The 24204-nt window shown below is 58.6% G+C and overlaps 1 protein-coding gene across 1 annotated transcript; it reads left to right on the plus strand.

Annotated features, from left to right (window-relative positions):
- Positions 1-5598: 5598 nt before the first annotated feature.
- Positions 5599-12965, plus strand: SHC1 (SHC adaptor protein 1). Its single transcript, XM_072132223.1, has 11 exons — positions 5599-5671; positions 5752-5815; positions 6029-6148; positions 7978-8031; positions 8171-8222; positions 10106-10232; positions 10320-10500; positions 10579-10645; positions 11479-11628; positions 11708-11940; positions 12016-12965. The coding sequence occupies exons 1-11, from the start codon at positions 5604-5606 to the stop codon at positions 12142-12144; spliced, it is 1245 nt and encodes a 414-aa protein (XP_071988324.1). The 5' UTR covers positions 5599-5603; the 3' UTR covers positions 12145-12965.
- Positions 12966-24204: the final 11239 nt, after the last annotated feature.

The following is a 24204-nucleotide window of genomic DNA, read 5'->3' on the forward strand; positions in this document are numbered from 1 at the left end:
CACCTGTACTGACCCAATGCGCTGCACCCCCAAACCATCAGCCACCTGTACTGACCATATACACTGCACCCCCAAACCATCACCCACCTGTACTGACCCCATACACTGCACCCCCAAACCATCACCCACCTGTACTGACCCAATGCGCTGCACCCCCAAACCATCACCCACCTGTACTGACCCCATACACTGCACCCCCAAACCATCACCCACCTGTACTGACCATATACACCCCCAAACCATCACCCACCTGTACTGACCCAATGCGCTGCACCCCCAAACCATCAGCCACCTGTACTGACCATATACACTGCACCCCCAAACCATCACCCACCTGTACTGACCCCATACGCTGCACCCCCAAACCATCACCCACCTGTACTGACCCCATACACTGCACCCCCAAACCATCACCCACCTGTACTGACCCAATGCGCTGCACCCCCAAACCATCAGCCACCTGTACTGACCATATACACTGCACCCCCAAACCATCACCCACCTGTACTGACCCCATACACTGCACCCCCAAACCATCACCCACCTGTACTGACCCCATACACTGCACCCCCAAACCATCACCCACCTGTACTGACCCCATACACTGCACCCCCAAACCATCACCCACCTGTACTGACCCCATACACTGCACCCCCAAACCATCACCCACCTGTACTGACCCCATACACTGCACCCCCAAACCATCACCCACCTGTACTGACCCAATGCGCTGCACCCCCAAACCATCAGCCACCTGTACTGACCCAATGCGCTGCACCCCAAACCATCACCCACCTGTACTGACCCCATACACTGCACCCCAAACCATCACCCACCTGTACTGACCCCATACACCGCACCCCAAACCATCACCCACCTGTACTGACCATATACACTGCACCCCCAAACCATCACCCACCTGTACTGACCCCATACACTGCACCCCCAAACCATCAGCCACCTGTACTGACCCACTGCGCTGCACCCCCAAACCATCACCCACCTGTACTGACCCCATACACTGCACCCCCAAACCATCACCCACCTGTACTGACCCCATACACTGCACCCCCAAACCATCAGCCACCTGTACTGATCCCATACGCTGCACCCCCAAACCATCAGCCACCTGTACTGACCCAATGCGCTGCACCCCCAAATCATCACCCACCTGTACTGACCATATACACTGCACCCCCAAACCATCACCCACCTGTACTGATCCCATACACTGCACCCCCAAACCATCACCCACCTGTACTGACCCCATACGCTGCACCCCAAACCATCACCCACCTGTACTGACCTCATACACCGCACCCCCAAACCATCAGCCACCTGTACTGACCCAATGCGCTGCACCCCCAAACCATCACCCACCTGTACTGACCCAATGCGCTGCACCCCCAAACCATCACCCACCTGTACTGACCCCATACACTGCACCCCCAAACCATCAGCCACCTGTACTGACCCAATGCGCTGCACCCCCAAACCATCACCCACCTGTACTGACCCAATGCTCTGCACCCCCAAACCATCAGCCACCTGTACTGACCCCATACACTGCACCCCCAAACCATCAGCCACCTGTACTGACCCAATGCGCTGCACCCCCAAACCATCACCCACCTGTACTGACCCAATGCTCTGCACCCCCAAACCATCACCCACCTGTACTGACCCAATACACTGCACCCCCAAACCATCACCCACCTGTACTGACCCAATGCGCTGCACCCCAAACCATCACCCACCTGTACTGACCCAATGCGCTGCACCCCCAAACCATCACCCACCTGTACTGACCCCATACGCTGCACCCCCAAACATCAGCCACCTGTACTGACCCAATACACTGCACCCCCAAACCATCACCCACCTGTACTGACCCCATACGCTGCACCCCCAAACCATCACCCACCTGTACTGACCCCATACACTGCACCCCCAAACTATCACCCACCTGTACTGACCCCATACACTGCACCCCCAAACCATCACCCACCTGTACTAACCATATACACTGTACCCCCAAACCATCACCCACCTGTACTGACCCCATACGCTGCACCCCCAAACCATCAGCCACCTGTACTGACCCAATACACTGCACCCCCAAACCATCACCCACCTGTACTGACCCCATACGCTGCACCCCCAAACCATCACCCACCTGTACTGACCCCATACGCTGCACCCCCAAACCATCACCCACCTGTACTGACCCCATACACTGCACCCCCAAACTATCACCCACCTGTACTGACCCCATACACTGCACCCCCAAACCATCACCCACCTGTACTAACCATATACACTGTACCCCCAAACCATCAGCCACCTGTACTGACCCAATGCGCTGCACCCCCAAACCATCAGCCACCTGTACTGACCCAATGCGCTGCACCCCCAAACCATCACCCACCTGTACTGACCCCATACACTGCACCCCCAAATCATCACCCACCTGTACTGACCCCATATACACTGCACCCCCAAACCATCACCCACCTGTACTGACCCCATATACACTGCACCCCCAAATCATCACCCACCTGTACTGACCCCATACACTGCACCCCCAAACCATCACCCACCTGTACTGACCCCATACACTGCACCCCCAAACCATCACCCACCTGTACTGACCCCATACACTGCACCCCCAAACCATCACCCACCTGTACTGACCCCATACACTGCACCCCCAAATCATCACCCACCTGTACTGACCCCATACGCTGCACCCCCAACCATCACCCACCTGTACTGACCCCATACACTGCACCCCCAAACCATCACCCACCTGTACTGACCCCATACGCTGCACCCCCAAACCATCACCCACCTGTACTGACCCCATACGCTGCACCCCCAAATCATCACCCACCTGTACTGACCCCATACGCTGCACCCCCAAACCATCACCCACCAGTGCTGACCCCATACGCTGCACCCCCAAACCATCACCCACCTGTACTGATCCCATACACTGCACCCCCAAACCATCACCCCACCAGTGCTGACCCCATACACTGCACCCCCAAACCATCACCCACCTGTACTGACCCCATACGCTGCACCCCCAAACCATCACCCACCTGTACTGACCCATACACTGCACCCCCAAACCATCACCCACCTGTACTGATCCCATACACTGCACCCCCAAACCATCAGCCACCTGTACTGACCCCATACGCTGCACCCCCAAACCATCACCCACCTGTACTGACCATATACACTGCACCCCCAAACCATCACCCACCTGTACTGACCCCATACGCTGCACCCCAAACCATCACCCACCTGTACTGACCCCAATGCGCTGCACCCCCAAACCATCACCCACCTGTACTGACCATATACACTGCACCCCCAAACCATCACCCACCTGTACTGACCCCATACACTGCACCCCCAAACCATCACCCACCTGTACTGACCCCATACACTGCACCCCCAAACCATCAGCCACCTGTACTGACCGTATACGCTGCACCCCCAAACCATCATCCACCTGTACTGACCCCATACACTGCACCCCAAACCATCACCCACCAGTACTGACCCCATACACTGCACCCCCAAACCATCACCCACCTGTACTGACCCCATACACTGCACCCCCAAACCATCACCCACCTGTACTGACCCCATACACTGCACCCCAAACCATCACCCACCTGTACTGACCCCATACACTGCACCCCCAAACCATCACCCACCTGTACTGACCCCATATACTGCACCCCCAAACCATCACCCACCTGTACTGACCCCATATACTGCACCCCCAAACCATCACCCACCTGTACTGACCCCATATACTGCACCCCCAAACCATCACCCACCTGTACTGACCCCATACGCTGCACCCCCAAACCATCACCCACCTGTACTGACCCAATGCGCTGCACCCCCAAACCATCACCCACCTGTACTGACCATATACACTGCACCCCCAAACCATCACCCACCTGTACTGACCCCATACACTGCACCCCAAACCATCACCCACCTGTACTGACCCCATACACTGCACCCCCAAACCATCAGCCACCTGTACTGACCGTATACGCTGCACCCCCAAACCATCATCCACCTGTACTGACCCCATACACTGCACCCAAACCATCACCCACCAGTACTGACCCCATACACTGCACCCCAAACCATCACCCACCTGTACTGACCCCATACACTGCACCCCCAAACCATCACCCACCTGTACTGACCCCATACACTGCACCCAAACCATCACCCACCTGTACTGACCCCATACACTGCACCCCCAAACCATCACCCACCTGTACTGACCCCATATACTGCACCCCCAAACCATCACCCACCTGTACTGACCCCATATACTGCACCCCCAAACCATCACCCACCTGTACTGACCCCATACACTGCACCCCCAAACCATCACCCACCTGTACTGACCCCATACACTGCCCCCCCAAACCATCACCCACCTGTACTGACCCCATACACTGCACCCCCAAACCATCACCCACCTGTACTGACCCCATACACTGCACCCCCAAACCATCACCCACCTGTACTGACCCCATATACTGCACCCCCAAACCGTCACCCACCTGTACTGACCCCATACACTGCACCCCAAACCGTCACCCACCTGTACTGACCCCATACACTGCACCCCAAACCATCACTCACCTGTACTGACCCCATACGCTGCACCCCCAAACCATCACCCACCTGTACTGACCCCATACACTGCACCCCCAAACCATCACCCACCTGTACTGACCATATACACTGCACCCCCAAACCATCACCCACCTGTACTGACCCCATACACTGCACCCCCAAACCATCACCCACCTGTACTGACCCCATACGCTGCACCCCCAAACCATCAGCCACCTGTACTGACCCACTGCGCTGCACCCCCAAACCATCACCCACCTGTACTGACCCCATACACTGCACCCCCAAACCATCACCCACCTGTACTGACCCAATGCGCTGCACCCCCAAACCATCACCCACCTGTACTGACCCCATACGCTGCACCCCCAAACCATCACCCACCTGTACTGACCCCATACGCTGCACCCCCAAACCATCACCCACCTGTACTGACCCCATACACTGCACCCCCAAACCATCACCCACCTGTACTGACCATATACACTGCACCCCCAAACCATCACCCACCTGTACTGACCATATACACTGCACCCCCAAACCATCACCCACCTGTACTGACCCCATACGCTGCACCCCCAAACCATCACCCACCTGTACTGACCGTATACACTGCACCCCCAAACCATCACCCACCTGTACTGACCATATACACTGCACCCCCAAACCATCACCCACCTGTACTGACCCCATATACTGCACCCCCAAACCATCACCCACCTGTACTGACCCCATACACTGCACCCCCAAACCATCACCCACCTGTACTGACCATATACACTGCACCCCCAAACCATCACCCACCTGTACTGACCCCCCCACACACACACACACATAGCGCCGCAAGTTCTCAAACCCCCCCTCCCACACACACACACACATAGCGGCGCCCGCTCTGACCTCCCCTTGTCTTGCAGTACATGGGGTGTGTGGAGGTCTTGCAGTCTATGCGGGCGCTGGATTTCAGTACTCGGACACAAGTCACACGGTAAGCAGCACTGGTCATGTGATTGGGGGGTTTGGGGCATGTGATGTCCGTCACCAATGTCCTCCCGTCTGTCTCCTCAGAGAAGCCATCAGCCTGGTGTCCGACGCCGTGCCTGGAGCTAAGGGGGCGCTTCGGAGGCGAAAGGTGAGCATGATGTCTTGGAGCCTCACTATTGTCCTCTGTTATCAGCCACTGATAATATCAGTCTAATGCTTCCTGTTATCAGCCGCTCCTGTACAATCATATCCCTGGCCCCTGCATGTGTTGTTGTTATCTATCTGGAGCTGGCTATCAGTGAAGTGAGGAATATTGGAGCTTTTTCTGGTATTGATGGGTCTGGGCTTCTCTTCTCCTCAGACCGGGTGCCGCTCCCTGAACTCCATCCTGGGAAAGTGTAACCTGAAGTTCGCTGGGATGCCCATCACCCTGACCGTCTCCACCAGCAGCCTCAACCTCATGGCGTCCGACTGCAAGCAGGTGAGAAGGGGTTGGGAGACTGGGGATGGATGGCCGAGATGGCCACTATCTAGGACTCCGGGATGGCTGGATGGATGGCCGGGAGACGATGGATGGATGGCCGGGAGACGATGGATGGATGGCCGGGAGACGATGGATGGATGGCCGGGAGACGATGGATGGATGGCCGGGAGACGATGGATGGATGGCCGGGAGACGATGGATGGATGGCCGGGAGACGATGGATGGATGGCCGGGAGACGATGGATGGATGGCCGGGAGACGATGGATGGATGGCCGGGAGACGATGGATGGATGGCCGGGAGACGATGGATGGATGGCCGGGAGACGATGGATGGATGGCCGGGAGACGATGGATGGATGGCCGGGAGACGATGGATGGATGGCCGGGAGACGATGGATGGATGGCCGGGAGACGATGGATGGATGGCCGGGAGACGATGGATGGATGGCCGGGAGACGATGGATGGATGGCCGGGAGACGATGGATGGATGGCCGGGAGACGATGGATGGATGGCCGGGAGACGATGGATGGATGGCCGGGAGACGATGGATGGATGGCCGGGAGACGATGGATGGATGGCCGGGAGACGATGGATGGATGGCCGGGAGACGATGGATGGATGGATGGCCGGGAGACGATGGATGGATGGATGGCCGGGAGACGATGGACGGATGGATGGCCGGGAGACGATGGATGGATGGCCGGGAGACGATGGACGGATGGATGGCCGGGAGACGATGGACGGATGGATGGCCGGGAGACGATGGACGGATGGATGGCCGGGAGACGATGGACGGATGGATGGCCGGGAGACGATGGACGGATGGATGGCCGGGAGACGATGGACGGATGGATGGCCGGGAGACGATGGACGGATGGATGGCCGGGAGACGATGGACGGATGGATGGCCGGGAGACGATGGACGGATGGATGGCCGGGAGACGATGGACGGATGGATGGCCGGGAGACGATGGACGGATGGATGGCCGGGAGACGATGGACGGATGGATGGCCGGGAGACGATGGACGGATGGATGGCCGGGAGACGATGGATGGATGGATGGCCGGGGGACTGGGGAGGGATGGACGGATGGATGGCCGGGGGACTGGGGAGGGATGGACGGATGGATGGCCGGGGGACTGGGGAGGGATGGACGGATGCATGGCCGGGGGACTGGGGAGGGATGGACGGATGCATGGCCGGGGGACTGGGGAGGGATGGACGGATGCATGGCCGGGGGACTGGGGAGGGATGGACGGATGCATGGCCGGGGGACTGGGGAGGGATGGACGGATGGATGGCCGGGGGACTGGGGATGGACGGATGGATGGCCGGGGGCTGGGGATGGACGGATGGATGGCCGGGGGACTGGGGATGGACGGACGGCCGGGGGACTGGGGATAGATGGACGGACGGCCGGGGGACTGGGGATAGATGGACGGACGGCCGGGGGCTGGGGATAGATGGACGGACGGCCGGGGGACTGGGGATAGATGGACGGACGGCCGGGGGACTGGGGATAGATGGACGGACGGCCGGGGGACTGGGGATAGATGGACGGACGGCCGGGGGCTGGGGATAGATGGACGGACGGCCAGGGGACTGGGGCTAGATGGACGGACGGCCGCGGGGCTGGGGATGGACGGATGGCCGAGGGCTGGGGATGGACGGATGGATGGATGGCCGGGGGCTGCGGATGGCCCAGGGGGCTGGGGATGGACGGATGGCCGAGGGCTGGGGACAGTGGGGTGACGGGATGGGTGGGTTGGGTGGTGTGGAGGGGGTCACTGATCATAATGTTTTTTATTGTTGTCTATTACAGATCATCGCTAATCATCACATGCAGTCCATATCCTTTGCCTCTGGAGGGGATCCGGTGAGCATAGTCTGTGTGTCGGGGGGGGGGGGGGGGGAGGGGGGGGCCTATGGTTACCCTCGGGTGTGTCAGGGTGGGGGGGGTGCGGTGCCTGTGGTTACCCTCGGGTGTGTCATGATCTCTTCCTGTTATTTTCCAGGACACCGCAGAGTACGTTGCCTATGTTGCCAAAGATCCAGTGAATCAAAGAGGTACATGCCCTATGATGGAGGAGCGGGTGGTGGGAGATGCAGGTGTGGGAGGGGATGTGCGGGGCGGGCTCTCTGGCACAGGAGCGGCAGAGGCGCGGGGTAGGTTCTCTGGCACAGGAGCGGCAGAGGCGCGGGGTAGGTTCTCTGGCACAGAAGCGGCAGAGGCGCGGGGTAGGTTCTCTGGCACAGAAGCGGCAGAGGCGCGGGGTAGGTTCTCTGGCACAGAAGCGGCAGAGGCGCGGGGTAGGTTCTCTGGCACAGGAGCGGCAGAGGCGCGGGGTAGGTTCTCTGGCACAGGAGCGGCAGAGGCGCGGGGTAGGTTCTCTGGCACAGAAGCGGCAGAGGCGCGGGGTAGGTTCTCTGGCACAGAAGCGGCAGAGGCGCGGGGTAGGTTCTCTGGCACAGGAGCGGCAGAGGCGCGGGGTAGGTTCTCTGGCACAGGAGCGGCAGAGGCGCGGGGTAGGTTCTCTGGCACAGAAGCGGCAGAGGCGCGGGGTAGATTCTCTGGCACAGAAGCGGCAGAGGCGCGGGTAGGTTCTCTGGCACAGGAGCGGCAGAGGCGCGGGGTAGGTTCTCTGGCACAGGAGCGGCAGAGCCGAGGGGTAGGTTCTCTGGCACAGAAGCGGCAGAGCCACGGGGTAGGTTCTCTGGCACGGGAGCGGCAAAGGCACGGGGTAGGTTCTCTGGCACGGGAGCGTCAGAGGCGCGGGGCAGGCTCTCTGGCACGGGGGGGGGGAGAGGCGCGGGGCAGGCTCTCTGGCACGGGGGGGCAGAGGCGTGGGGCAGGCTCTCTGGCACGGGGGGGGGGCAGAGGCGCGGGGCAGGCTCTCTGGCACGGGGGCGGCAGAGGCGTGGGGCGGGCTCTCTGGCACGGGGGGGGGCAGAGGCGCGGGGCAGGCTCTCTGGCACGGGGGGGGGCAGAGGCGCGGGGCAGGCTCTCTGGCACGGGGGTGGGGGAGAGGCGCGGGGCAGGCTCTCTGGCACGGGGGGGGGCAGAGGCGCGGGGCAGGCTCTCTGGCACGGGGGGGGGACAGAGGCGCGGGGCAGGCTCTCTGGCACGGGGGGGGGGGCAGAGGCGCGGGGCAGGCTCTCTGGCACGGGGGCGGCAGAGGCGCGGGGCAGGCTCTCTGGCACGGGGGCGGCAGAGGCGCGGGGCAGGCTCTCTGGCACGGGGGCGGCAGAGGCGCGGGGCAGGCTCTCTGGCACGGGGGCGGCAGAGGCGCGGGGCAGGCTCTCTGGCACGGGGGGGCAGAGGCGCGGGGCAGGCTCTCTGGCACGGGGGGGGGGCAGAGGCGCGGGGCAGGCAGAGGCGCGGGGCAGGCTCTCTGGCACGGGGGGGGCAGAGGCGCGGGGCAGGCTCTCTGGCACGGGGCGGGCTCTCTGGCACGGGGCGGGCTCTCTGGCACGGGGCGGGCTCTCTGGCACGGGGCGGGCTCTCTGGCACGGGGCGGGCTCTCTGGCACGGGGGTGGCAGAGGCGCGGGGGTAGGCTCTCTGGCACGGGGGCGGCAGAGGCGCGGGGTAGGCTCTCTGGCACGGGGCAGGCTCTCTGGTGCGGGGTAGGCTCTCTGGCACGGGGTAGGCTCTCTGGCTCTGGACCTCAGGTGTGTTTCTCTCCTTGCAGCCTGCCATATCCTGGAGTGTCCGGAGGGTTTGGCACAGGACGTCATCAGCACTATTGGTCAGGCTCTCTGGCACGGGGCGGGCTCTCTGGTGCGGGGTAGGCTCTCTGGCACGGGGGTAGGCTCTCTGGCACGGGGTAGGCTCTCTGGCACGGGGGTAGGCTCTCTCTGGCACGGGGCGGGCTCTCTGGTGCGGGGTAGGCTCTCTGGCACGGGGTAGGCTCTCTGGCTCTGGACCTCAGGTGTGTTTCTCTCCTTGCAGCCTGCCATATCCTGGAGTGTCCGGAGGGTTTGGCACAGGACGTCATCAGCACTATTGGTCAGGCTTTCGAACTACGGTTCAAGCAATACCTCAAGAATCCTCCCAAATTAGTGACTCCACATGACAGGTATGTGCTCCTCCTGTGTCATGGCGGGTGGAGGAAGCACTTACCGGCACTAACCTGGCCTGGCCGATGCCTCGGCTTCTCCCACAGGATGGCCGGATTTGATGGCTCGGCTTGGGACGAAGAGGAAGAGGAGATCCCAGACCACGCCTACTACAATGACTTCCCAGGGAAGGAACCGCCCATCGGGGGAGTGGTGGACATGAGGTTACGAGATGGAACTGCCCCCTCAGTGCCGAGACAGAGCCCCAATCACATGGGGGCCACACTGGTGAGTGCACCGGGCACGGGAGCTCACACTCCGGGCTTGTGCTCCTCCGACATGTCTCACTGTCCTCTTCTTCCACAGCCCGTGGGGCAGATCTCTGGAGCCGAGCAAGACCCACGGAAACTTCCGCCACAGCCCTCTGTGCAAGGTGAGTGCCCCTCCCCAAGCAGGAGAGAGATCATGGTGGAGACCCCCTCCCCAGGACACTCATAGAATGGTGCAGGCCCCCCCAATGGACTGGGGTGCTATAGAAGTTACTGGAGAATATCCCTGGTGGTCTGTGGTGGTGGGGAAGTTATTGGAGGTCTTCCTATGGACTGGGGTGGTATAGAAGTTACTGGAGAATATCCCTGGTGGTCTGTGGTGGTGGGGAAGTTATTGGAGGTCTTCCTTTGGACTGGGGTGCTATAGAAGTTACGGGTGAATATCCCTGGTGGTCTGTGGTGGTGGGGAAGTTATTGGAGGTCTTCCTATGGACTGGGGTGGTATAGAAGTTACTGGAGAATATCCCTGGTGGTCTGTGGTGGTGGGGAAGTTATTGGAGGTCTTCCCTTGGACTGGGGTGGTATAGAAGTTACTGGAGAATATCCCTGGTGGTCTGTGGTGGTGGGGAAGTTATTGGAGGTCTTCCCTTGGACTGGGGTGGTATAGAAGTTACTGGAGAATATCCCTGGTGGTCTGTGGTGGTGGGGAAGTTATTGGAGGTCTTCCCTTGGACTGGGGTGGTATAGAAGTTACTGGAGAATATCCCTGGTGGTCTGTGGTGGTGGGGAAGTTATTGGAGGTCTTCCTATGGACTGGGGTGGTATAGAAGTTACTGGAGAATATCCCTGGTGGTCTAGGGCAGTGGAGATGTAGGTGTAGGATGTTGCAGGGAATTATCCTTGGTTCTCTGAGATGTTCCTGGTGGTCTGTGGTTGAGGTTGTAGATCTCCCTGGTGGTCTGTTGGTGGTCCGTATGACATGGTGCCTCTCCTCTAGGTAAGGACCGCTGCCCGGTGCCTGGAGCCAAGCCTGTGCACCGGCCTGAGCTTTTCGATGACCCTTCCTATGTAAATGTGCAGAACGTGGACAAGTCCCGGCAGCCCTCACGTGGTGCCACCAACGGCCAGAGAGACATCTTTGACATGAGTGAGTCTTGTGTTGTGTGGCTTTGCCCGTCTGTGAGCGGCCGGCCTTTCATCCCCATTTATCTGCCTGTCCCGCCCAGAGCCCTTCGAGGAGGCCATATCTCCGGGGGCTTCCATTGTGAGCATGGAGGAGCAGCTGAAGCGGGAGCCCTGGTATCATGGCAAGATGACCCGGAAAGAGGCCGAGCGCCAACTGAGGGTCAACGGAGACTTCCTGGTGCGAGAGAGCACCACCACCCCGGGGCAGTACGTCCTGACCGGCCTGCAGAACGGACAACCCAAGCACCTCCTGCTGGTGGATCCTGAGGGAGTGGTGAGTGCCCCCGGTGTCCGGCCAGGCTCTCAGGCAGCCATCCTCCCCCGAGGTAACCCTTGTGTCTCCTTGCAGGTGCGGACTAAGGACCACCGCTTTGAGAGCGTCAGTCACCTGATCAGCTACCACATGGACAATCACCTTCCCATCATCTCTGCGGGCAGCGAGCTGTGCCTCCAGCAGCCTGTGGAGCGGAGACAGTGACCGCCCCCGCGGAGCAGCTCTCTGTGCTCCGCCCCCTGCGGAGCGGCTCTCTGTGCTCCGCCCCCCGCGGAGCGGCTCTCTGTGCTCCGCCCCTCAGCGGCCTCTTCCTGTCCCGTCGCTGCAGGCCATACTCCTTACTTTCTATCAGGGAATTTGTAGGGTCACTGTGCGCACCCCCCACAGACTTGTAAGCACACGGCGGGCGGTGGGTGCTCGCTCCTCTACTGATCTGTGCCTTTTCTTATGTGTCTGGGGGGAGGGGAGGTCCCATAATGTCCCCATTGTCTTCTATGTGTCCATCATATGGCAATAATGACCGGACCCCGACTCCCGAGCATGCTGGACGCCCCCAAATATTTATTTCTGCTGCTTCCCCCCCCATCTTCATGTGTGCACCCCATTGGAGGTGGAGCCTCTCCATACACCCTTTGCCTTAAGGAGGAGGCGGCCTCTGATCGGGGTACCGGGTCTGGCGCCCCCTTTCTGTGGACTCAGTAATCGCCCGATATGAGAAGAGGCGCGACAGATCTGGGGCCGGGCTATGGCTAGCACCTGCTTGGGTCCACGTGTGGCGGTGCCACGGGGGCAGGATATGCACAACAATCATGGCCGAGTGTAGCTGCCCTGCCCCTTGTTGCATGTACATTTATATTCTGATACCAAAGTCTCACCACCACTGCGCAGCACATCGCACCTCCCCCCCGCCGCGCAGCACATCGCCCCTCCCCCCCGCCGCGCAGCACATCGCCCCTCCCCCCCGCCGCGCAGCACATCGCCCCTCCCCCCCGCCGCGCAGCACATCGCCCCTCCCCCCCGCCGCGCAGCACATCGCCCCTCCCCCCCGCCGCGTAGCACATCGCCCCTCCCCCCCGCCGCGCAGCACATCGCCCCTCCCCCCCTGCCGCGCAGCACATCGCCCCTCCCCCTGCCGCGCAGCACATCGCCCCTCCCCCTGCCGCGCAGCACATCGCCCCTCCCCCCCTGCCGCGCAGCACATCGCCCCTCCCCCCCTGCCGCGCAGCACATCGCCCCTCCCCCCCTGCCGCGCAGCACATCGCCCCTCCCCCCCTGCCGCGCAGCACATCGCCCCTCCCCCCCTGCCGCGCAGCACATCGCCCCTCCCCCTGCCGCGCAGCACTTCGCACCTCCCCCCCGCCGCGCAGCACATCGCCCCTCCCCCCGCCGCGCAGCACATCGCCCCTTCCCCCCTGCCGTGCAGCACATCGCCCCTGCCGCGCAGCACTTCACCCCTCCCCCCCGCCGTGCAGCACATCGCCCCTCCCCCTGCCGCGCAGCACTTCGCCCCTCCCCCCTGCCGCGCAGCACATCGCCCCTCCCCCTGCCGCGCAGCACTTCGCACCTCCCCCCCCGCCGCGCAGCACATCGCCCCTCCCCCCGCCGCGCAGCACATCGCCCCTCCCCCCGCCGCCCAGCACATCCCCCCCTCTTCCCCGCCACTGTGCAGCACATCGCCCCGCAACCACCCAACCCCACCCCCCCCACCCCAGCCCCACACAGCACATTGCCCCTCCCCCCACCGCGCAGCACATCGCCCCTCCCCCCCGCCGCGCAGCACATCGCCCCTCCCCCCCGCCGCCCAGCACATCGCCCCTCCCCCCGCCGCCCAGCACATCGCCCCTCCCCCCGCCGCCCAGCACATCGCCCCTCCCCCCGCCGCGCAGCACATCGCCCCTCCCCCCGCCGCGCAGCACATCGCCCCTCCCCCCCGCCGCCCAGCACATCGCCCCTCCCCCCGCCGCCCAGCACATCCCCCCTTTTCCCCCGCCACTGTGCAGCACATCGCCCCGCAACCACCCAACCCCACCAGCCCCACGCAGCACATCGCCCCTCCCCCCGCGCAGCCTGACATCGACAGTCTTTCACTTCCTTGTATATGGGTTTTGTTTTTTTGTTTTTTTTATTCTTTTTGTTTAGTTTTTTTCATATTATTTTACAAATTGCCTTCAATATACCAAAGGACGCGATGATTAAAGTAGTATTTGTGTACCACGTGCCACGTGTCACCTTCCCCCCGGCAACGACTCGTCACCACAAAGCGGAAAATCCTCGACCTGACACCTCCCAGCGCCGAGTAATGATCCGCTGTCACCCGTCCGGCTAATGGGCAGCAGGGGGGGCACAAGGCTCTGCCGGGGAGTAAGGGGGGCACAGCGCTCTGCCGGGGAGTAAGGGGGGCACAATGCTCTGCCGGGGAGTAAGGGGGGCACAGCGCTCTGCCGGGGAGTAAGGGGGGCACAATGCTCTGCAGGGCAGCAGGGGGGGCACAAGGCTCTGCCGGGGAGTAAGGGGGGCACAGCGCTCTGCCGGGGAGTAAGGGGGGCACAATGCTCTGCCGGGGAGTAAGGGGGGCACAGCGCTCTGCCGGGGAGTAAGGGGGGCACAATGCTCTGCAGGGCAGCAGGGGGGGCACAAGGCTCTGCCGGGGAGTAAGGGGGGGCACAGCGCTCTGCCGGGGAGTAAGGGGGGCACAGCGCTCTGCCGGGGAGTAAGGGGGGCACAATGCTCTGCAGGGCAGCAGGGGGGGCACAATGCTCTGCCGGGGAGTAAGGGGGGGCACAAGGCTCTGCAGAGCAGTAAGGGGGGCACAACGCTCTGCAGAGCAGTAAGGGGGGGCACAGCGCTCTGCAGGGCAGTAAGGGGGGGCACAGCGCTCTGCGGGCAGTAAGGGGGGGCACAACACCCTGCAGGGCAGTAAGGGGGGGCACAGCGCTCTGCGGGCAGTAAGGGGGGGCACAAGGCTCTGCAGGGCAGTAAGGGGGGGCACAGCGCTCTGCCGGGGAGTAAGGGGGGGGGGGCACAACACTAAAGTGATGGCGAGGTACAGAGTCGTGAGGCAGGAGAATAGTCCAGGTAAATACCAGAAGAGTAACAAGCGTCTACATGTATGAGGGTGTAGGCCGTGGGACTAGAAGACGTGGTTGAAAACCATAACTGCAGACGTGGCACTGGTTTCATTCCCATTTTACAAGCACAGAACAAACAGAGAGACACAAGACAAACCGGGGAAAACCACGATGGCGGCGAAGTATATAATCACAAGGGAGAAGAAAAGTCCAAGTACAGGCAAAAGATCAGGAAATGGCAAAAACACAGTAATATGATAACTACAGCGTCTGTATGTACACCCTGCCTTCATGTCTCCTGGTATCTGCTCCTCCTCCATGTCTCCTGGTATCTGCTCCTCCTCCATGTCTCCTGGTATCTGCTCCTCCTCCATGTCTCCTGGTATCTGCTCCTCCTCCATGTCTCCTGGTATCTGCTCCTCCTCTATGTCTCCTGGTATACTGGCCTGTGTCCTGGTATCTCCTCCTCTTCCATGTCTCCTGGTATCTCCCCCTCCTCTATGTCTCCTGGTATCTCCCCCTCCTCTATGTCTCCTGGTGTACTGGCCTGTCTCCTGGTATCTCCTCCTCTTCCATGTCTCCTGGTGTACTGGCCTGTCTCCTGGTATCTCCTCCATGTCTCCTGGTGTACTGGCCTGTCTCCTGGTGTACTGGCCTGTCTCCTGGTATCTCCTCCTCCATGTCTCCCGGTGTACTGGCCTGTCTCCTGGTATCTCCTCCTCTTCCATGTCTCCTGGTGTACTGGCCTGTCTCCTGGTATCTCCTCCATGTCTCCTGGTGTACTGGCCTGTCTCCTGGTGTACTGGCCTGTCTCCTGGTATCTCCTCCTCCATGTCTCCTGGTGTACTGGCCTGTCTCCTGGTATCTCCTCCATGTCTCCTGGTGTACTGGCCTGTCTCCTGGTATCTCCTCCTCCTCCATGTCTCCTGGTGTACTGGCCTGTCTCCTGGTATCTCCTCCATGTCTCCTGGTGTACTGGCCTGTCTCCTGGTATCTCCTCCATGTCTCCTGGTGTACTGGCCTGTCTCCTGGTATCTCCTCCTCCTCCATGTCTCCTGGTGTACTGGCCTGTCTCCTGGTATCTCCTCCTCCATGTCTCCTGGTGTACTGGCCTGTCTCATGGTATCTCCTCCTCCATGTCTCTTGGTGTACTGGCCTGTCTCATGGTATCTCCTCCTCCATGTCTCTTGGTGTACTGGCCTGTCTCCTGGTATCTCCTCCTTCTCCATGTCTCCTGGTGTACTGGCCTGTGTCCTGGTATCTCCTCCTCCATGTCTCCTGGTGTACTGGCCTGTCTCCTGGTATCTCCTCCTTCTCCATGTCTCCTGGTGTACTGGCCTGTGTCCTGGTATCTCCTCCTCCATGTCTCCTGGTATCTGCTCCTCCCCCATGTCTCCTGGTATCTCCTCCTCCATGTCTCCTGGTGTACTGGCCTGTCTCCTGGTATCTCCTCCTCCATGTCTCCTGGTGTACTAGCCTGTCTCCTGGTATCTCCTCCTCTATGTCTCCTGGTGTACTGCCCTGTCTCCTGGTATCTGCTCCTCCCCCATGTCTCCTGGTATCTCCTCCTCCATGTCTCCTGGTGTACTGGCCTGTCTCCTGGTATCTCCTCCTCCTCCATGTCTCCTGGTGTACTGGCCTGTCTCCTGGTATCTCCTCCTCCATGTGTCCTGGTGTACTGGCCTGTCTCCTGGTATCTCCTCCTCCATGCCTCCTAGTGTACTGGCCTGTCTCCTGGTATCTCCTCCTCCATGTCTCCTGGTGTACTGGCCTGTCTCCTGGTATCTCCTCCTTCTCCATGTCTCCTGGTATCTGCTCCTCCTCCATGTCTCCTGGTATCTGCTCCTCCCCCATGTCTCCTGGTATCTCCTCCTCCATGTCTCCTGGTATCTGCTCCTCCTCCATGTCTCCTGGTATCTGCTCCTCCCCCATGTCTCCTGGTATCTCCTCCTCCATGTCTCCTGGTGTACTGGCCTGTCTCCTGGTATCTCCTCCTCCTCCATGTCTCCTGGTGTACTGGCCTGTCTCCTGGTATCTCCTCCTCCATGCCTCCTAGTGTACTGGCCTGTCTCCTGGTATCTCCTCCTCCATGTCTCCTGGTGTACTGGCCTGTCTCCTGGTATCTCCTCCTTCTCCATGTCTCCTGGTGTACTGGCCTGTGTCCTGGTATCTCCTCCTCCATGTCTCCTGGTATCTCCTCCTCCTCCATGTCTCCTGGTGTACTGGCCTGTCTCCTGGTATCTCCCCCTCCTCTATGTCTCCCGGTGTACTGGCCTGTCTCCTGGTATCTCCTCCTCCATGTCTCCTGGTATCTCCTCCATGTCTCCTGGTGTACTGGCCTGTCTCCTGGTATCTCCTCCTCCATGTCTCCTGGTGTACTGGCCTGTCTCCTGGTATCTCCTCCTCCATGCCTCCTGGTGTACTGGCCTGTCTCCTGGTATCTCCTCCTCCATGTCTCCTGGTGTACTGGCCTGTCTCCTGGTATCTCCTCCTTCTCCATGTCTCCTGGTGTACTGGCCTGTGTCCTGGTATCTCCTCCTCCATGTCTCCTGGTATCTGCTCCTCCCCCATGTCTCCTGGTATCTCCTCCTCCATGTCTCCTGGTATACTGGCCTGTCTCCTGGTATCTCCTCCTCCATGTCTCCTGGTGTACTGGCCTGTCTCCTGGTATCTCCTCCTCTATGTCTCCTGGTGTACTGCCCTGTCTCCTGGTATCTGCTCCTCCCCCATGTCTCCTGGTATCTCCTCCTCCATGTCTCCTGGTGTACTGGCCTGTCTCCTGGTATCTCCTCCTCCATGTCTCCTGGTGTACTGGCCTGTCTCCTGGTATCTCCTCCTCCATGTCTCCTGGTGTACTGGCCTGTCTCCTGGTATCTCCTCCTCCATGTCTCCTGGTGTACTGGCCTGTCTCCTGGTATCTCCTCCTCCATGTCTCCTGGTGTACTGGCCTGTCTCCTGGTATCTCCTCCTCCATGTCTCCTGGTGTACTGGCCTGTCTCCTGGTATCTCCTCCTCCTCCATGTCTCCTGGTGTACTGGCCTGTCTCCTGGTGTACTGGCCTGTCTCCTGGTATCTCCTCCTCCTCCATGTCTCCTTGTGTACTGGCCTGTCTCCTGGTATCTCCTCCTCCTCCATGTCTCCTGGTGTACTGGCCTGTCTCCTGGTATCTCCTCCTCCTCCTCCATGTCTCCCGGTGTACTGGCCTGTCTCCTGGTATCTCCTCCATGTCTCCTGGTGTACTGGCCTGTCTCCTGGTATCTCCTCCTCCTCCATGTCTCCTGGTGTACTGGCCTGTCTCCTGGTATCTCCTCCTCCTCCATGTCTCTTGGTGTACTGGCCTGTCTCCTGGTATCTCCTCCTCCATGTCTCCCGGTGTACTGGCCTGTCTCCTGGTATCTCCTCCTCCTCCTCCATGTCTCCCGGTGTACTGGCCTGTCTCCTGGTATCTCCTCCTCCATGTCTCCTGGTGTACTGGCCTGTCTCCTGGTATCTCCTCCTCCATGTCTCCTGGTGTACTGGCCTGTCTCCTGGTATCTCCTCCTCCATGTCTCCTGGTGTACTGGCCTTTCTCCTGGTATCTCCTCCTCCATGTCTCCTGGTGTACTGGCCTGTCTCCTGGTATCTCCTCCTCCTCCTCCATGTCTCCTGGTGTACTGGCCTGTCTCCTGGTATCTCCTCCTCCTCCTCCATGTCTCCCGGTGTACTGGCCTGTCTCCTGGTATCTCCTCCATGTCTCCTGGTGTACTGGCCTGTCTCCTGGTATCTCCTCCTCCTCCTCCATGTCTCCCGGTGTACTGGCCTGTCTCCTGGTATCTCCTCCATGTCTCCTGGTGTACTGGCCTGTCTCCTGGTATCTCCTCCATGTCTCCTGGTGTACTGGCCTGTCTCCTGGTATCTCCTCCTCCTCCATGTCTCCTGGTGTACTGGCCTGTCTCCTTGTATCTCCTCCATGTCTCCTGGTGTACTGGCCTGTCTCCTGGTATCTCCTCCTGCATGTCTCCTGGTATCTCCTCCTCCTCCATGTCTCCCGGTGTACCGGCCTGTCTCCTGGTATCTCCTCTATGTCTCCTGGTGTACTGGCCTGTCTCCTGGTATCTCCTCCTCCATGTCTCCTGGTGTACTGGCCTTTCTCCTGGTATCTCCTCCTCCATGTCTCCTGGTGTACTGGCCTGTCTCCTGGTATCTCCTCCTCCTCCTCCATGTCTCCTGGTGTACTGGCCTGTCTCCTGGTATCTCCTCCTCCTCCATGTCTCCCGGTGTACTGGCCTGTCTCCTGGTATCTCCTCCATGTCTCCTGGTGTACTGGCCTGTCTCCTGGTATCTCCTCCTCCTCCTCCATGTCTCCCGGTGTACTGGCCTGTCTCCTGGTATCTCCTCCATGTCTCCTGGTGTACTGGCCTGTCTCCTGGTATCTCCTCCATGTCTCCTGGTGTACTGGCCTGTCTCCTGGTATCTCCTCCTCCTCCATGTCTCCTGGTGTACTGGCCTGTCTCCTTGTATCTCCTCCATGTCTCCTGGTGTACTGGCCTGTCTCCTGGTATCTCCTCCTGCATGTCTCCTGGTATCTCCTCCTCCTCCATGTCTCCCGGTGTACCGGCCTGTCTCCTGGTATCTCCTCTATGTCTCCTGGTGTACTGGCCTGTCTCCTGGTATCTCCTCCTCCATGTCTCCTGGTGTACTGGCCTGTCTCCTGGTATCTCCTCCTCCTCCATGTCTCCTGGTGTACTGGCCTGTCTCCTGGTATCTCCTCCTCCTCCATGTCTCCTGGTGTACCATGTGTGTCATGTCAGAGGAGAAAGAAAATCCCTTCTTGACCTCTGGACTCCATATTGGCCGGTAATCTTGGAATTTGTGAAGCCGTCTCTTATAACTATTGGTGGCCATCCATGTGTAGGGACATTCGGGGTGGTTTACCATTGGTGTCTAGTTTTAAACTCTACTCTCAAGGATTTCATTATAGATTTTTGAGTCCATTGGTAGAAATGCTATGTGCGTGGTCCGCTTCTCTGGGATGACCGCCCTGGCTGGCCTTGCTTGCCTTCTGCTGGCCTCCTCGCTTCTGTTTGATGAGGTCCATCCTTTGTCTGCACGGCTCGCACCATCTCTGATTGAGGTTTCCAGTTCCAGCTTTTGCAGGGCTCTGTGCAGTCTGCAAGATGTAAAACCAAATTACTCTTCAAGCCGCAGGGTAACTGCAGGAATCGAGCGCATGAGGCTTACGTTTAGTCTTCAGTCTGCTTGACGTGGTGACCATGTGCATCTTCTTATCTCCATTCATATGTAGGGCATCTTCTCAGTAGCTCACCCCCCCCCCCACACCCCCCCACCCCATCTACAACATCCCCCACCGAGACCCAGCCTTGTCCTGGCTTGGGGGCAGCCGGAGCCCTGGGTACTGGGAAGGACATCTCTTTCTTAAAGGGGTTGTCCTATGGAAACTTTTCAGCTTGCAGGATTAGTGGGCCCTACTTCTCCAACCTCTCACAAGGTATTTAAGGTTCACACTTCGTAACATAACTCGTCTGGGCGGGATGTTACTCCTCTATGGAGAACATTCTTAAATTCCTCTTCCAATATCAGTCTTCAGAGACGAGATTCGGATTTTGTATTGAGGCCAAATGATTTTGACTTTCACTTGTATGAAAATCACTGATGGTTAGAAGCCTCCACAATTCTCCCTGGGGATAGAGCCTGATTGTTGTCTATGAACATCCTTCTATGCGCAGGGGGCAGCCTAAGTCCGTATATGGTGCAGGGAGGCCCACCAGAGGTTTGGAGGACAACGGAGAAGATATGTTGGACACTAGACAAGGTACCCCAAAACAGCGTAACGGGCATTCCAGTCCCCAGTGTGAACTTCACCAGTATGCCAGCTGAGCTCAGGAGGCCCAGTAGAACAGAAGACGTGGACAGGGGTAGGACATAGGACAGTCTCTCCTTATGCAAGGCCCTAACTTGCAAGCATAGGGGCTCTGTGCAATACTGGAGTCGCTGAGAACCTGCCCACTGTAACAATATCACCCACAAGGTTGCCTATCTGCTGCCTCAATTCAAGGAATCTCGTCTGCTTTCTTCTCCACCCTTAACCTACTGCCAAGTGGCCATGGTGCCAGAAGATTTTAAGATGCCCGCTTTCACCACCCCAATGGGCCTCTTTGGATTCAACAACATACCCTTCAGCTTGTGCAATGCCCTGGGAACTTTTTAGCGGTAAATGGAGAGATGTTTGGGACATAGGAACCGTCCTACTATACCTAGGTATACTCCAAAACCTATGAGAATCACCTTCTAAGGTCAAACCATCTAAGTGCTACCTACAGCCTAAAGTAAATTACCTAGGACACGTGGTGAGTGCTGATGGCATTGAGCCAGACCCTGAGAAGATTGCAGCTGTCCACAACAGGCCTACCTGTCTACAATCCAGGATGTCAAGAGCTTCTTGGGATTTGCCAGTTTCTATCCCGAAGTTTGCTCAGCCAGCTGCACCCCAGCAAGAACTCATGAGGGGACTTCCTAAGGACGGGCAACGGTCCCAAGCGCACATCGACTGGACAGCAGAACAAGAAGGTGCATTCCAGATGCTGAAGCATTCCAGCGGGCAAGTACCTTAAAGGAGCAGCTGGTGCCGGGCTGATGGAGAATTGTCCCAACTGCCAGAGGAAGACTCTAAGTCTGCAGCAGGGGAACTCTGGACCCTATTACCTATGACCAATTATATCAAATTGTGATCAACAAGAGGGATGCTAAGATAATGCTGGACATGAACCATGACTAGTCTTGGCACCTTGGCACTCAGAAGACCCAGAGATGGTTCTACTGGGTGAACATGAAGTCCGACATCAAAGCCTTGTGTTCGGAGTGCCATCATAGATCATTACACCAAGTTTGTGGTAGCGGTGCCAGTCAAGGACCTGACCACCAGAACCACTGCCGCTGCCCAGTGGAATAGTTTCATCCTACCCTATGGATGTCCAGACAAGTGTTCAAAGAGTTGTATACTCTCTATGGCTGTGAGAAACCAAGGACCACAGCGTACCGCCAAAGGGGAATGGGCTCTGTGCAAAAATGAATCCAGACCCTCATCATTAAGCTGAGGACCCTGTCACTTGCACAAAGGGCTGACTGGCTGAAACTCCTGAAGGAGCTGGTGTGTCTCTACAACAACACCACTCACTGCTCCACTAGATACACCTCCTACTACCTAATGTTCGGGAGACATGGTCATCTGCCAGCACACATGGCCCTGGACACGGAAGCCCTGGACTAACAACCACTGCTTCCCCAGACTGACTGGGTACAAGAGCATCGGAGACGACTGACGGACACTAGAGAGATCGTAGACCTAAGGGTCGAGAATGCAAAGAGCAAGCAAAAGCAGGACTTGGACCGCTATGCCTGTGCCGAACCTCTATTCCCCAGGGAGCGATTGTGGCTGTGAAACCATCCCACAACTAAGCTATATAGGCGTTGGGAGCGTGAGCCATACCTTGTTAGGGACTGTCTCTCCCCTGAAGTCTATGAGATTTCAAAAGGAGACCATCCAATACTCCGGGTGCACAGAAACTGGCTCAAGAGGTGTCTTCGTTCCTTCACCCCTCAGTCGAGGCCTTCGGTCCCAGTAGCCAGTCCCAGAGACCCCCTATGTTTGGCAACTCCCAGCTTTGTTGACCTAGTGGCTGTTCCTCAGTTCTATGTTCTTATCTTAACTCCAGCGAGTTCTTGCCATGAAAGGTTGCTGCCTCCACTGCAGTCCACTGTGTTGCTGCCCATGGAGGACGACTCCATGTCTGAATGTTCTGCCATCGCTGACTCGGAGGTATATGAGCCTCTGGTTTCAGTTCCTGACGATGATGATGACGGTGAGAAACCACAGGTATCCAGGCAGCAGGTTCACAGATATCTGAGGGAGACAAAAGGAAAAGCCCCTGCATACCTGCAGGGGTATCAGCTTTCCCAGCGTCAGGGCTGCAATCATTGACAAGGTACTTTTCTACTTTTTATATAATATGTGACTTTTGCTGCTATATCCTAGTTGGGCTGAGCCCAAAATCCCCATTGCTATTGAGCCAGAGGCTATACTTGGACTCATTCCCCCTATTGTGGTTGAAGGCACCCATCTCTGCTGAAAGCAGACACAACTACCTCATTTAAGGATTGTGCCCCTCATCACAGAGGAGATCCTTCTATACCTGTCCCCTTTTCTCAAGGACTGTGCCCAGAGAATGGACTATAATACTATCAATATTATGCATTTCTTTCTCAGGAAAAGGACATTCTGCGGCACATTTAATTAGCCGGGCCCTGCGCGATCCCCGATCTGGCGTCTCCGACGAGGATGAACTCTGCCGCGATTCATGAAGATCCTGCCCCGATATCCTGCATGTGTCGCCCCCCCCTGATTTGTGTCGCATGAAAGCCGGCGCTTTCATTCAGCAATTCCTGGGTTTTGCTGTTTAATACCGGCAGTTCATGCCACAGTTTTCCTTCCTCGTGTCTCCCATTGTGGCTTGACCAAGAAAAACGGCTGAAGAAGCTTTCTCCAAGCTGAAGTCTGCCTTCGCCCCTTCTCCTGTACTCTCTTCCCTGATATGGAGAAACCGTTCCTGCTAGAGGTTGACGCCTCCTCGGTAGGAGCTGGAGCCGTTCTCGCCCAGAAAGGTCCCAGGGGCCAAACCGTCACCTGCAGCTTCTTCTCAAAAACGTTCTCAGCCGTAGAGAAGAACTACTCTTCAGGTGATTGGGAGCGCCTGGCCCTCAAGCTTGCTTTGGAAGAGTGGTGTTATCTTCTCGAAGGAGTTCTTCATCTGGTCTGTATCTATATTGACCACAAAAATCTTGTGCATCTCCAGACCACTCAACGCCGCGATCCACGACAGGCTCGTTGGTCCCTCTTCTTCTCTAGCTTTAACTTTCTGATCCATTTCCGTCTAGCAGAGAAGAATGTCAAAGCCGATGCCCTCTCTCGTGCCTTTGATGTTATTGGGGACAAACCAGCTCCACGACATATCGCTCCCCCTGAACAGGTTTGTTGTTGCCGCCTCTGTGAATCTACAGCCAATTCCTCCGGGCAAGACCTATGTCCGACCTGCTCTTTGGAAAAGGATACTATCTTGGGAACATTGCTCTTGTGTGGCTGGGCACCCTGGGATGCAGAGATCTGTCACTCTCATCTCTCGTTTCTACTGGTGGCCAGGTC

Source organism: Engystomops pustulosus, unplaced genomic scaffold (genome assembly GCF_040894005.1).
Source record: "Engystomops pustulosus unplaced genomic scaffold, aEngPut4.maternal MAT_SCAFFOLD_276, whole genome shotgun sequence".
Classification (NCBI taxonomy): Eukaryota; Metazoa; Chordata; class Amphibia; order Anura; family Leptodactylidae; genus Engystomops; species Engystomops pustulosus.

Bases quoted from the DNA above. Each gene is read 5' to 3' on its own strand.
- SHC1 (XM_072132223.1), top strand. From the start codon at position 5,604: ATGGGGTGTGTGGAGGTCTTGCAGTCTATGCGGGCGCTGGATTTCAGT. The intron at 6,149-7,977 runs GTGAGAAGGGGT...TGTCTATTACAG, and splicing joins TGGCGTCCGACTGCAAGCAG to ATCATCGCTAATCATCACAT. The intron at 8,223-10,105 runs GTACATGCCCTA...CTCTCCTTGCAG, and splicing joins AGATCCAGTGAATCAAAGAG to CCTGCCATATCCTGGAGTGT.